The sequence below is a fragment of the Bactrocera neohumeralis genome, chromosome 3 (assembly GCF_024586455.1).
Source record: "Bactrocera neohumeralis isolate Rockhampton chromosome 3, APGP_CSIRO_Bneo_wtdbg2-racon-allhic-juicebox.fasta_v2, whole genome shotgun sequence".
Lineage (NCBI taxonomy): Eukaryota > Metazoa > Arthropoda > Insecta > Diptera > Tephritidae > Bactrocera > Bactrocera neohumeralis.
This window is the reverse complement of record NC_065920.1, coordinates 30164114-30178892: the sequence shown is the minus strand read 5'-3', so window position 1 is coordinate 30178892 and position 14779 is coordinate 30164114. Positions and strand designations below refer to the sequence as shown.

The 14779-nt window shown below is 35.2% G+C and overlaps 1 protein-coding gene across 4 annotated transcripts in view; it reads left to right on the top strand.

Annotated features, from left to right (window-relative positions):
- Positions 1-14779, top strand: part of LOC126753614 (putative neural-cadherin 2) — a 363083-nt gene that overhangs the window by 310623 nt on the left and 37681 nt on the right. For all 4 annotated transcript variants that reach the window (XM_050465205.1, XM_050465204.1, XM_050465207.1 and 1 more), the window contains one exon: positions 9758-9901. In XM_050465205.1, coding sequence (XP_050321162.1) covers positions 9758-9901 — 144 coding nt within the window. The remainder of the gene's footprint in view (positions 1-9757; positions 9902-14779) is intronic.

Sequence of the window (14779 nt, the reverse complement as noted above, 5' to 3'; positions counted from 1 at the left end):
ATATGTGGAAATAATTATGAAAGATCATACAGAAATTAAGAACGTCTTCTACCGATAATGCTCTTTCTATGTTCTACGACTAATGTACTCAAAGCCTCGATATAAACAATAATTCAATATTACGTAATATATATGTACGTTTCCCCCAAATATTGCGGCAAACGCAACACTTCTTTACTTTATGGTACAGTTCCCTGGATAACACAAAAATATTAGGTACATTCAACTTACAGACTCTTAGTCTAAATTTGCCAGAACATGGAATTATAAATGCTAAATTATAAACAGTTTTGATTTTTGTACTCTCACAATATGTTATGGTGTGCGATCACACTTATACTGCTAATCACAATGCTCTGTGAAACCAGATAAAAATTCATATATTTGAATATTAATTCTCTACAAAGCGATATCAACCTTACGCCCAGGTCTTCTGTTTCTATTTACGCTATTTCATCCAGATGTCTAAAAGTATGTATAAAATTTTAAGTATTTTATGCTTGAAATAGTAAATGCGGGACATTCCAGAATTTATTTTACGACCGACTGGTATCGGACCATTACTAACAGTTTCTTCCGCATTCAATACGCTACAATAATTAGGAAGCCAAAGCCCACAGTTGATAAATAGTTCCCGACAATATACTTTTCCACCAACCATCGTGGAAACTCGGATCCATTCGTTAAAAGGCTCACCTCTCTCTCCTCAAGCGACACCTCCCATACTATACCTCCAAAATATGTGAACGATGAAAAGATTGCCAGGGTTAGGATCGGCGGCCTTTTAATCGAAGCATTTTGGAAATAAATTAAAACCTGCGGCGATTCCAGGTTGCCGAGGCTCTCATGTTCATCATATGTCTGAGTGAAACTATCGCGGCCAAACAGCTTTCCGTTGTGCCCGCAAGTGTTATCTGAAGTATGATGTTAATCGTGCTAGTGGGTGTAGTCTGTACTACACTATTCATGCTGATGAGAGCCGCTCGTTAAACACTCACTAATTTTTTCGTGTTTGAAATTTCACCATACAAAACATTATAGTCGTGACTATGGTCTTCCTGAACCAGAGAAATACTTTTAAAGAGAGACCTCATCTTTTACCAAGAGTCCTATTGTTGTATGGGACAACCGATGCCTTTTTATTTTTCCTAGATATTGCGTTTTCACGAGAGATTCCTACATAGGATAAGCCCAAGATGTTTTACACTATCTGCCAATCTGGAACTCGTTCCTCGAAACTATGGCAGATGCGCCTCCGGGATTTTGTATTTCCTATAAATAAGACCAATTTCGTCCTACTAAAATGACAAGCAGCGATTCCCGGCATCTTTGTTAATTCATACGCGCTGCCTTAAAATTTTCTTTCAACAATGAAAGCTACGTCATCTTCATAGGTCATCTTCAAGCTCTTTCAAATAGTAATGGACAACCATTATCGAAACAAATGGCAAGAAAACTCCCTCCCATGATGTTACCCTATTTTTATTACGGTGTGTCCGCGCACTGCATTACTAAGAAAGATATGCTTAAAGTTGGATTCGATCCCAAACATATTCAGATCTCCAATGATGTAGAGATTGATGCATATAAACTCCTTGGCCACAACAAGCGAACTCTTGCCGGTCTAACTAATGAACGTCTGACCTGTAGGCAGGTCTTAGGAATAATATATACCAATATATTGCAGCTCGATTAAACGGGTACTCGCCAGCCCGCTGCAGTTAGTATAACCGAGGCAGTCATATAATACTTTTGTTCACTTAACCGTCGTTTGTAACTCCTAACAATATTAGAGATAGATTGAGTAATATATGAATAGTCGGAAATACGAGACCAGTTTACACCCGACTGACTGTATTTTCCTCTCTTCGTCAGTCCGTTTATGCAAGCAATGCTGCATATGTTGTCGGGCAGCATAAGAAGGTTAGTGTTATAAATTGGCGAAATTCTATCATTGTTACGCTCACAAGTATTATAATTAAGTACTAAGTGAAGCTATAAGACTGTAACTGGGCACCTGTGTGTTGAACATTTTTTCACTGTGGGCATACCCCGCCTTCCATCTCAAGATTTAATGTATGTCTATATCTCACAAACCACAAAAGCTATTTTACCCAAGCTTACTGAGAAGAACTCTTTGCAGCACCTCTTTATGCTTTGAAATATTCAGTTATACTCGAAATAAGGTCTTGCTTACTTGTTATTACTTTGAATGGATGGGAATATATTATGAAAGAAGCTTTTTCATCATTAATTCAAATTCAAATTCTACTTATTTTTTTTTTGTTTATATGAATATAAATATTTCCATTCATTAGTACAAAAGCAGAGATTAATTAACTTTATATGCATTTATGCCAAATATTTTGCTTTCAATTTAGCTCATAAACACATTAATTTAACGAGAATTTTGAGTCGTGTCATTGTTATTCATTAATTTCATTTAATAAAGTTTTTATTCAAATTTATGTAATGCACAAATGTACACAGCGCTCCGACAAAAGTCTTTGGCATTCGTAAGTTCCTTGGCATTGTAATTTGCATTTCAAACACTTATACGCACGTTTTTAATTACGGACAAATGCCATTTTCTTGTTTTCGGCACACCACGCGGTCACAGTTCGCAGCTTGGTGCCCTAAGCGGGCCATAATTAACATTTTATGAGAACAGCCTTTTCGTATACGCCGAAAAACGGCGTTGGTAGCAAGAGGAGGTGAGGGTGTAAGACCTCACGCATACATATAAAGCTCAGAGCTGCAGAGCTGCACTGTGAGCAACATTATATGTATGTATGTATAGTATAAGAATATAAAGTAATGTGTTGTGGGAGCTGTTGCATGTTAAATATAAAAACAAAATAAAAGAACACTCTTTTAAAATGTACGGGTTTTAAAAACGAAACTGCAATATAGAAAGTAATAATTTGAAGTATCATTACTACTAAAATTTGTTAAACGCGACTTCCTAGTTTTGATTAGCTACTTTGTACAAGCTTTTGAAACTTAAGACAAATTGTAGCAACATCAAAACCCACTAGCATAAATGTCTCCAGTTGTCAAAACGCAAGAATTTGGTCTGCGATATGTGTAATTAAGCACCATAAAGCGTACTAAAGACCGTCTAATAAAAGACAAAGAGAACAGACAAAATTTTTATACTAACTCTGTCGCCCACCGCTTTGTTGCTAAGCAACTCTTTCGCTGTTAGTTCATGCAAATTACACAAGAATCTGGCAACATGCATGCCTGAACGAATGTGCCGCCATTTGCTGCATACACACACACACACACACGCACACCATATTTGCACAAGTAAGCTGTGTTGCACGTTCATTTAAATTCACCCTGCGGCTGTATCAGCAGCAACATCAACCGGAATCGGTGCAAAAGAGCGCCGCGTGCAAGCAGCCAGCGACGTAACCCAGATTTCAAAGCGAAGCATAAAAGAAATAACAAATAAGTTGAAAACAAAAACCACCCGAAAATCGGCCAGGCAAGGAGTGCATATTTATATGCCTTTGGTGATTTCAGTTATGTCATTGTTGCAACATACGCGCCTGTTGGCCGGTCCCACACACACCTACAAATACACTATAGCACCGCAACGGTAGAAAATAAGATTTCAGCAGCCTCAGCCATATCCACCAGTAACGGCAGCAGTTGTGTCTGCTGATATGCACAATGGCGGCTCGCTTGTTTTGCCAGAATTCGCTATCTTTTGAATTGTTGTTAGGTGCATACTGAATACAAATTTCATGAACGCATAAATTCTCCGCGTGGTTCAAATATAAGTGTGTTAGTAACGAAGAATTGTATTATTTTACGCGAATTGCAGTGAGCTGTTTTACATTTAAAGCCGTAATATTTAGAATATTTTCTCTACCCAAGTCCCAATTTATTAAATAAACCTTGTTCTTCAATATTACCTCTAAGTGATATTTTTCATATAAATTAATGCAACTAACTAACTGTCTTAAAGCGTAAACATCCCAAACAATTAGCGAAGCTCTGAATGAAGTGTACATAAATTTAAAAGCCGTTATATGGATGTGATTGTATTCAAAATATATGAAGAATGTGGATCACACCGCTCTGAGATTGCTGTTAAAAGTTGGTATGCTTTTTAATAGGATTCCTTCAAATAAAGACACAAAAGAATACAGTTATAACGGCAAAAATGCGTTATATGTGCCACCGATAGTTTGAAAAGAGACGTACCTTATTGTAAAGACCACTTAAAAAACAACAATGAACTGCACAAAGAAAGTTGTCAGTTTTTCACTTTTCACTGTTGCAGCAGAAAGATCTACGTGGCATATGTCGCCGTTATACAAAAGTCATAGCCAACCATAAATACGTACACATGTACATACGTATGTGTGTATGTGTGTATTCATGTACTGCTACAATCAAGGAGTGCATCCAGCTTCATTGCGAATTCCCTTTCCTTCCATCACTGTAACTTCAAGCGGATTAGACCCGCGCAGTGTGCTTTCAGTTACTCGCACATAACACGTAACGTTTTCTTTTAAACTACCTTTATTTGTTTTGCTCCACTTACTCTCTTGACGCGTTTGACATTTTGCGATCCTTGCCAAATGGGCATCAAAGCGCTGGAAAAGCCAAAGTATTACCGGCTGTCGTCAGATGTTCTGCAAGTAGCCTGTTATGGCGCGTTCAATAGTCGTGAGCTCCATGAATACGAAATCCAAAATTTAAAATTAGTCATTAACATATTAAAAAAAAATAATTTTTTTCTTGCTTATCTTGGATTTTTTTAGTTATTTGAATCGAAAAGAATTTTGTGTGATTGAAAGAAGAAATGTACATATACTATTTTAAATAAACTACAGTCAAACACTGAAATGATAATAACAATGTTAGTTTCATTACGTGGAAATTTTTTTTTCAGTTACTAAAGCGACCTGATAATTTCGATAGTTTTTCGAAACCGAAGTGCTTACAAGAAGGAATATATTTATATATACAAATCTCCCAGCGGATTTAAAATCACCAAATTCTTTTAAGGTTTCATCGAATATATTGAAAGTAGGCATTGCTATATTAATGAATCTAACATCTTATTTCGTAAGCTAGTCAGGTGAGGTACATCCCTAAAATTAGATTCCAGAAAGAAATAATATAGGTGCCTCTACAACTAGGCTTTCATTACTTAACAATAAACCTAGCGCCTGAAATACGTGTTTCTGGCAAAATGATAAAACAAAGTTATTTGTCACGTCATTTGCTAAATAAATATCCGTAAAACAAACCGCCCAGTTTACGAGCGAAAATGCGGCGCGAAGCGCAAGCTATATCGATATTCGGCAAACTTCTTGACGTTGATTTTAAAATCACTAAATTCATTTAATTACCCTCGAAGGACACGTTCAGTAGCATTGTCTCCACACTTTTGAATTAACATCTTATTTTGTAACTCTTGTCGGAGATAGTGCTATCTCTCATTAGATTCACCTACAACGGACACGTTATAGGTCTCCACACAAATATTTTTTCATCGAGTTCCTTTATGTTCTTGTAAGATTTTCTTAGGTACATTTTATATTCTCTCAAAATCACAGAACTCAAAATGTCTGTATCTAAATTTAAATTTGAGAAATGTCCTTTGTTTGGCATATATCCGTACAATCTCTCTTGTCCAGTTACCTTTACCAGGATGTTCTTTTGTGTTATAAGTTTGAAAGATTTCGTATCTATAATAAGAATTACAATATAATAATAAAAGATTCTTTCAAAAAATTTGATTCTAAATTTTTCTTCAAATCCTCAGGAAACTAAACAAAACACACTATTAGAACACAGTTTACTGCCCATTTTTGGAGTGATGATAGAGCAGCGGCTTTTTTGTTTCATCTGGGTTTCTGGATGCCGAAAAGATAGTAAAAATTACAGTGGGTTGTTTGTCTTTACATTTCAACTGAAACCTCCATATTTACAAAATTTCAAACATAGATGGTGTCTCAAGCTCTGAGTAGAGTCAAAATACATTCTCTGGCGACATCAGGTAAACTGCTACCTGATTGTTGAGAAGTTGCCTTTGAGAGGGTAAAGAGTTTGGACATATCTAAGGTTAGTTTTGAGGTATTTTAATCCACAAAATTGCACAAAATTCTGGTGCTAAAAATAAAATATCAGAAGCTGTTTTTATGTTTCAGATTTGTCTATCCAGGTGACATGTGACCTGGCTCAGCCATATGATGACTGCACGATGTGATCTTTTTGTCTTCTCCATGATAGTCTCTGTAAATGGAAGAGTTAGATGTAATATTTGGCATTTCAGCTAATAATTATTACGATATGATAACTGGAAGACCTTGACTGTTCCACCAGTTCTTTGTTCAGTTTCTACATTGAATCTGAAGAAACTCCTCTCACAAATAATGTAAAGTCAGATGGGATGTCAGGTATAGACCGATTGCAGTTAGAGTTTTCATCAATCGAAAGTACTGTTTTTAAGTATATAAGTAAGTTTTCTTCTGATAACAATAAATTCGACTTAAGTTCACACTAAAACAAGCCTGATATATGGTTGGTTGATTTAGATTTTGGGAAGAAAACCGGTTACTTTTTCATCAAGCTGAAAGTTTTCAATGTTTTCACGTTTTAGGTGGTTCTTCATTAAATAAGATATCATCCTACGAATGAACATTTTTAAGTGATTAAACAGTGACTTTAATTAAATTTTTTTTAGGAAATTTTGCCATGAGATTTTTTACAATCATTTGTTTTTTAAAAAATTTAATATCAGATGAAAGTTGGGGTTGAAGATGCAATCCGATTTCAATTCAAAAAGTTGGTTTACTGAATACTAAGCAAAATCGATTTGCCGAATCGAAAAAATTAGGAGAAATCGAAATATAGACACCAAAATCACTTTTTTTAGACCCCATATATTAATAGACAAAATCTCTAGTCGTATATACATATGTATGAATCGGTAAAAAATGTACCAAAACAAATCGAGATAGATATAAGATTACATTTATTCCCTGCTTCAGACTTTGCAATCATCTACGTATTATATCTCCCATTATAATTATATAAAAGAATCATTTCTTGATAAAATTCTAAAGTTTCGAAGAAAAAATTTTTAAATCAGGTCAACACTAGTTTACAAACATTTTCGATGTGATGTAAGGACATTTTTTTTCATAATTTTGGGTTGCGAAAGCCGAAAATTATAGTAAAAAATTTCTAACACGTTGGTGTTTTAGTCAAGGGGTACGGTCACAGGTTTTACTCATAAAAGTGTATTTTTGTTTTTTTGGCGAAAACTTGACCTAGCCCCCATATAACTAATATCAGATTTTGCAAACATCCGGTTGACTTTATTCCATATGATTGGTGATTGTATGTGAGGTACCTTAATGAAACGCAGGGTATATTTTATTAGATAGTGGCACGACAATAGTTAATAGACAAAATCGGGTCGATACTACCCCATCTCCCATATACTGCATTTAATGATTTACGTAATTCTAACAAATATTATGTCGAATAAGTCGGATGGTGCATGAGTTATATATAGTATAAGTATATATGTATAAAATTGCTTAGATTCCGATCCTTCGGTTGCAACCGAAGTGAGCGCTTCTTTACTTGTTTGTTAATCATTTAGAACCAAGCAACGTTAATTGTACGAAAAAAGCTCGACCATAGAAAAAATGCGGATAAACTTGGGAGATTTTGTATCATCTGAGAATATGGAAGACTAAGTTTATATTTAAGGGGGGGCAAGGCTTGTTTCGTCGAAAAAAGACCTTTTTTCGTGAATTTTTTTTTTTAAATTATTGCTGTAGATTTATTTTACTTATTATTATATGAAAGTACAACATTTGAAGGATACTTAAAAAAGTTTTATCGAAAAATAGCGAGGAATAACGGATTTATAGTCGATCTCTGCAGGCACCTCGAAAAAAAGTTTTTGTGCGGTGACCAGCATACAGCATCACTGGATCATCCGAAACCAAAAAATCAAAATGCTTTCTTTAGTTTAATAGTTTATCTTTCAACTGACGTCGAGTTTTTTTTTTTAATTTTTCAATTTTTGGTACCCTTTTCAAGCCAAAATGACGATTTTAGACGAAAAAATCGACTTATTTGTTATTGTAAAATTCTTAGAAATTAAAATTTTTGGAAAAGATCGACGTCATTCGAGAGCTATATATATGTAGAATATTTGTACAAAATTTCAAAACGATCGATGCAGTAGTTTTTCTGTAGGCTGGTCACCGACTTTAAAAATCACATATTTGAGAAAATCGATTCAAAGTTTTGTACACTCAGCGCAGGTAGCTGGAGGCATCGTTATTCAACCTGCTGTAGCTTCGTTAGTTTTTCTCCGAATGACCTAAAACTTTAACACAATATTCTTGAGATGTTGGTTCAGAAAAAAAAATTTAAAAAAATGGAAAAAAAGTTGTCAAACCTTACCCCCCTTAATAATAAATCATTTAGGACACGCGACTCTCCTCATTTATTTACATTTCCAAGTCAACCAATACAATATTCAATTATATAATATGAGAATAACTTACCATATAAGTTTCTCAAAAAGTTGACTTGCAACAAAAACCAAAAATAAATAAATATTTAGCTGTTAAGTGCGTTCGTAAAAATATATATATATCAAGCAAGCGCATACATATCTACATACATACTTGCTTGCAACATCTAATTGTTGCACGTATGCAAATGGAATTCACTCCGCATCAGTTCACTTGAAAAGCTAAGAAAATACAAAATTACTTTTTACATTTGCACTAGAACTGGCATTGTTGCAGTAATAGTTTCCATCACGTGCGCTTCACATTTCTTTTGGAAGCATTGAGAGGCAACACCCAGAGTAAGCAATAAAACTGGGACGAAAGTGAATAACAATGAGAAATAAATTGTTGCTTAAACTATTTGCACAGATTTCTGAGTATAGGATTTGTAAATAGAGATGTATTACTGTAAGTTAAGGTAAGGAATTCTAAAATATTAGGAAATTATTTTTTGGAAATTTTTCATAAAGTTATCAAGAAGCTTTCAAGGCAATTTTAAATGCGTTGTAAATGTATTTTTTATTTTTATTTGAGATTAAATGTATTAAATGTGCAATTTCTGCCATTTCTTCCCTTCTCTTTCCTCGAAAATGTTATCGCAACTCGGTATGATCGTAAAATTAATTAAGATAATAATTTTGCACACAATAGATGAACATGTCACTTGAAACGTTTCTTGTTGTGCAACTTCGAGTTGCTTAAAATGCAACTAGAAAATATTTGAAGTGTAATGTGCTGCAACATCGCACGGATGCCCAAATGCGTTTCCAATGTTTATAGTATCCTGTAAAATGTATGCTTTACAAAATCAATGAAATGCATTGTAAACATCTTCAATTGTTTGTTGTAGGCAAGTGCCATTGTGCGAGCGAGCAGATTCACATAACGTAGACAAACACACATCCCACAGACAGACGATAAGCCATATAACTTCTGAATATCAGAACTTTTAACTGTATTTATGTTTCCTTAAAGAGGAATGTACGAACTTTCTCGGCATGTGTGTCTGTATGTCTATGTGCGTTTAGACATTTAATGCATGGAAGCAATTGTAAGCAATGGTGCAAAAAATAAAACAAATAAATCCAAAAAGTTTATTCTGAAAACTTTTCTCCAGCCACTTAAACGAATAGATAAAAGCTGTATTTGAAATTAGTTTCTATTTAAAGTTTATGTTTTTCTCTTTGCAGTTACAAAATTTGTACGCATTGGTATTGCCGATAAAAACGACTCTCCACCGTATTTCGACAGATTTCTCTACGAGACTGAAATTGATGAAAATGCCGATCTACAGACAACTGTACTCACCGTCAACGCCAAGAATCACAATGATTGTAAGTATCACAACACAGTTAAATGGCCTACATTTATTCCGCATCTGAAAGCATTCGAGTTTTAGATATGTAAATCAGCTGGCAAAAAATTATTAGTTCAATTTATGGAAATGTTACTTCCACTTTACATACATGCATATATAAATATATTTGCTCCAATTTGGTGATTGAAGTCATAGCACACTGTAGGCGATCACCAACTGAATTGCTAACATTTAAAATTTCTTGCTTTGAAAAGAAAATCTTTGAAAATTGCTTTAGAACCCGCGTTCAAGACAACCAATTCAAAGTCACCATTCTGTACTTATGTATATGCGTCCAACGACAGTCAATTCGCAAAGAGGAAAATGATTTCAAGCGCTTTGAGAACAACTAACGCTGGTGCAATAAAACTTGAAAGTCTATTGGTGGAAAATTTGAAGTTTAGTACTCAAATAGGCAAAGATTTCGCTCAAAAAGTGAATTACTATATATATGGATATCTACAAAGTAAACATTTTGTACAATGTAATCTTATAAAATTTGATTCCGACGATTTCCCTTTAAACACGCAATATCTGCAAGGCTTATACGTATTATTTACCATAACTAAACAAAAAGTAATACAACAAGAGCAAGGAGATCAAAACTAATTATAAATAAAATTAATAACAAGTAGTAGACCTGAAAAACAACTCTTTATGATGTTGACCGTAAGACATGACGCAGAATGAATCCCTATTACTCCTTTATAAGAAAAAACATCTTTCTGCAGACATTACTGTGGTTTCAACACATTCTCAGCTAAACCGTTCACCTGAATTTCTCTATACATCATGATGAAAATTAAACTAGATACTAAACATTTTTCAACTTAGAAAAGTACAGTTTCCGATTGTTCTCCCCGATTAGTTGTTGTTATCTCACTCGTTGGCTCAAAAACTTTTTTTTGCTGGACATAGGCCATTGTCATTCTTGTCGCATCACTTAGATCCTGCACCCAGGACCGTCAGAAAAGCCTATCTTGGGCGACTGTTTTTTTCGACTCTTTCCTGACCATTTTCTCCTGTCAAAAGAACTCGAATCTCACAGTGCCCCATTATTTGTCCAGAGTTTTGATCCTGCTGTGATTAAGCTAATACTTTTTCATTTAGTGACATTAGTCATTTGCCGGCATTTTGGCATATTTTTTATATAACTGCAAAAATTGATATTTTAATGATACAAATTCACTGATCATACCTACAAGGTGCTTTCCAAAGTAAACAGGACTTAAAAAAAAAAACAGAAAAAATGCTTTTTTGGGTGTTTTAGCTCGTTGGCCGGTAAGTATGACGATGCAAGCCTTTTGAATTGCCTCTACGCCTGCATAACGCTTTCCTTTCATTGGCAAATGCATTTTTCCGAAAAGAAATGAGTCGCGCGGTACCATATCAGGTGAATACGGGGAGTGGTTAAAGGTTAAAATGTGATTTTTGGTCAAATAATCGGTCACAAGCGTCGATCGAATGTTGGCATCTGAGCAATTTTTGATCGTCAGTCAATTTGGTCAGAACAAACAGTGCACACACCTTTCGTAAGCCCAAATGTTCAGTCAAAATGCGATGAATCGATGTTTTGGAGATGTTCAATTCCATTCCATGATGATTTGATGATTTCAGCTGATTTTTGATGAATTCACCCACAGTTTCTATGGAATTTCCGGTGATCACGGATTTTGATTGGCCCACATGTTGATGGACCACTTTGAAAACGTTGAAACCACTCGTGCACTCTACTACAGGATAGGCAATCGTCGCCATAGACTTCTTTCATCAATTGAAATGTTTCGGTAAAAGTTTTATCAATTTTAAAACCAAATTTAATATTGGCTCTTTGTTCGAACCTCATTTTCGCACCGACAACACAAACATAGTGACACTTAAAACGCAATAACTTCACTCAGTCACTTCCAATCTATGAAATGTCATGAAATTTTCACTGGACAATCAATAAAAATTCTAACGCACCAGTCGACATATAGATGGCGCCACGAGGGGGCGCTAGATTCAGAAAGTCCTGTTTACTTTGGAAATCCCCTTGTCAACCTCTGTTAAATATAACGGGTTTTCAATAACAGCACTCAAAAATTAACAAATAAAACATAAACGGTTTGGGATATCAATGAAATTTTTTATTTGTATGAAAGTACATTTGATGCCATTATGTATGGAACTCGATTTCTTTTGCATGGTCACCACGAGCACGCTTGCAGAAGTCCAGACTTTGAGCCCAATTTTTGACGGTCTTCTAATATAGATCGGCCGATCCTGCTGCAATTTCACGATCGATATTCGTACGAAGTTCATCAATCGTCGCTGTCTTGTTGGCATAGACATAGACTTGACGGAGCCCCCCAGGAAATAGTCTATTGGCGTCAATTCACTAAACTTGGTTTTCAATAAATTAATTGTGACATTCGTTATGTTGCTTTTCGCGCCATCCTGTTGGATCTCCAAGTTCATTTCATCATTCGGGACAAAAATATTCGGTTATCATTGAGCGGTAGAAATTTCCGTTCACTGTAACGTGCCGGTCTTGATAATCACGGAAGAAGTGCGACCCAATGACACCGCCGGTCCATAAACCGTACTAAACCGTAATTTTTTCGGGATGCAATAGTGTCTTATGGAGTACGTGTGGATTGCTGCCTGACCAATAACGCATATTTTGCTTATTAACGAAGCCATTCAGTCAGAAATGTGCCTTATCGCTGAAGATGACTTTTCGATGAAAATCCGGATCCTTCAAGATGTTACTCAGCCCCATTCACGAAAAAAAGACGATTCTGGTGGTCAAGTGGCTGCAGTTCTTGCCTCATTTTTGATCTTGTAAGGCCAATATTTTTCGCAAACTTCGCAACAACGACGTCACAGAGATGTGCAAGGCTTAAGAATGACGTGTGAGAGATTGATTTTAATAATTTCGACTCGCTGTGGGATCGTATATCTTTCCACGATGAAATGGCAAACCTTACCGATCTACTTTCGTAGCGTTGTTTTGAAAAAAAAACACTATAAAAAACTTCATAGAAATGTCAAATGTAGTTTTAACAGCTTAGAAAACAGTAAGTCGGTAAAATATGTAGTGTATGGCCACGATAAAACCGTTTTAGGAATGATTTTGGCAAAATTATATAATGCTCGAAAGGCTCAATGGAGTTTTGTATATCCTTTAGGAAAAATAAATTAAAATATAATCAGAAGGCTTTAAGCCAATATTTCTGTTCACGCACTTCTTTGGAACTTTAAAAGTTCATGCACAGCAATTCTTTGCCTCTAAAGCAGTAGTAATTTCCATTACACGTACTACCTATAATAATAAAAAAATAAAAAAGATTAATTTTCCTAAAAATTCCTTTAAATTATATGCCTTTACTGCAAATGACATAATTCCATTTGTGTAGCCATTGTTAAAAGCACCGGAAAATATGTTAATGCTTCTGTTGGTTAAACGTTTGTATATTCTGCTACAATATTTCATTCGTTCTTCACAGCTGGAGATTGGGTATGTATGTAAATGCGGCAAGCGTGAAAATAACGAGCAAACCAATTTGAATATTACCCTTATCCACAAGTGCGCCAATTGTACGCTAGTGTTTAATAAAATTGACATTCATTTTCCGCATATCGACAATATACGCGTACAAATGTAACTTAACTCTGAAAAGTACAACAGCATTGCCTTGTGAGCGCCAACAAAGCCGCCAACGTTGGCAGGCGCCTCGAAGTCTCCGCCTAAAATAGTAGCAAATAATAATAGAAGGATACTGCAAGACAACTGTGGCAAAGGATGAATGCGAATGTTTACTAAGGAAGAAGAAGAAAAAGTGCGGCAAAACGAAAGAGAGAGAGGTCACAACGACGGAAAGAAACGAATTGTGTGCACATTAACCCAAATGGATGGATATTTACGGCGAGTGTATGGAAAGAATTCGCATGAAAAAGCCGTAAACAAAACCGTAAATGACAAATTTCAAAATGAATTAGGGAAACGTGGAAGGATACCGTTTTATTTAAGGAGACAAATGAAATATTTCAACACTCCGCAATCTTAAGACACAGCACACAGATTTAAATTAGAAGCAATAGGTTTTTGCGGTAAAAATAAACCCAGGATAGGGTATCTTAAACCAATATGAATGCGTATAGCACTTAGTGTTGCCTACAATAATGAATTGAAATTAGAGCGCACTGAAGCTTTGCTGTGTTTCTTAAGAAGTGAAAGATGCAGCATGTGGCGAGCTCTTCATATATGGATAGCTATGTTCACTCATACGTTTCACACATAGCCACATGTGTTTATATATTTACTTGCAAGTGTGTGTGTATTTTGTTTTTGTGTTTATGGTACAATTGTTAATCGCTTGGAATTTATGGGAGGAATTTTATTTATGATGTACGATAACAACTAAAACGGAAGAAATATGTGAGGCGCAGATAAACGTTTTGCGAAATTTCAGTTTTCGTTGAGATTTATGTACCGAATAAAAACTTTAAACAATGCATCCTCGTGATTGCTACTTTGGCAATATAAACAAAATATGTTGATTTTAATAAATACTTTTGAAAACAGCTTTTTGATCAGTTACCGTAAGACGTTGTTCAGTCAAAAGTTGTATTTGCACGCATTAAGTTTTAGAGCCCCGTACAGGTGGAGACTTTGAAAATGGTAACGACTTCAAGAAATTCATTGTAGGTTGAAACCCATTGGAAACGAAAAATAAAACAACAAAAATAAGAGAAAAGTTTTTTGAGGTCGGGAAGAATTAAAGTGGCGCGGTTTACCTCGATATCCGGCAAAACAGTGAACTCCATAGAAAAACGTTGCATGACAAAGCTGTAGATATTGAAAAGATCT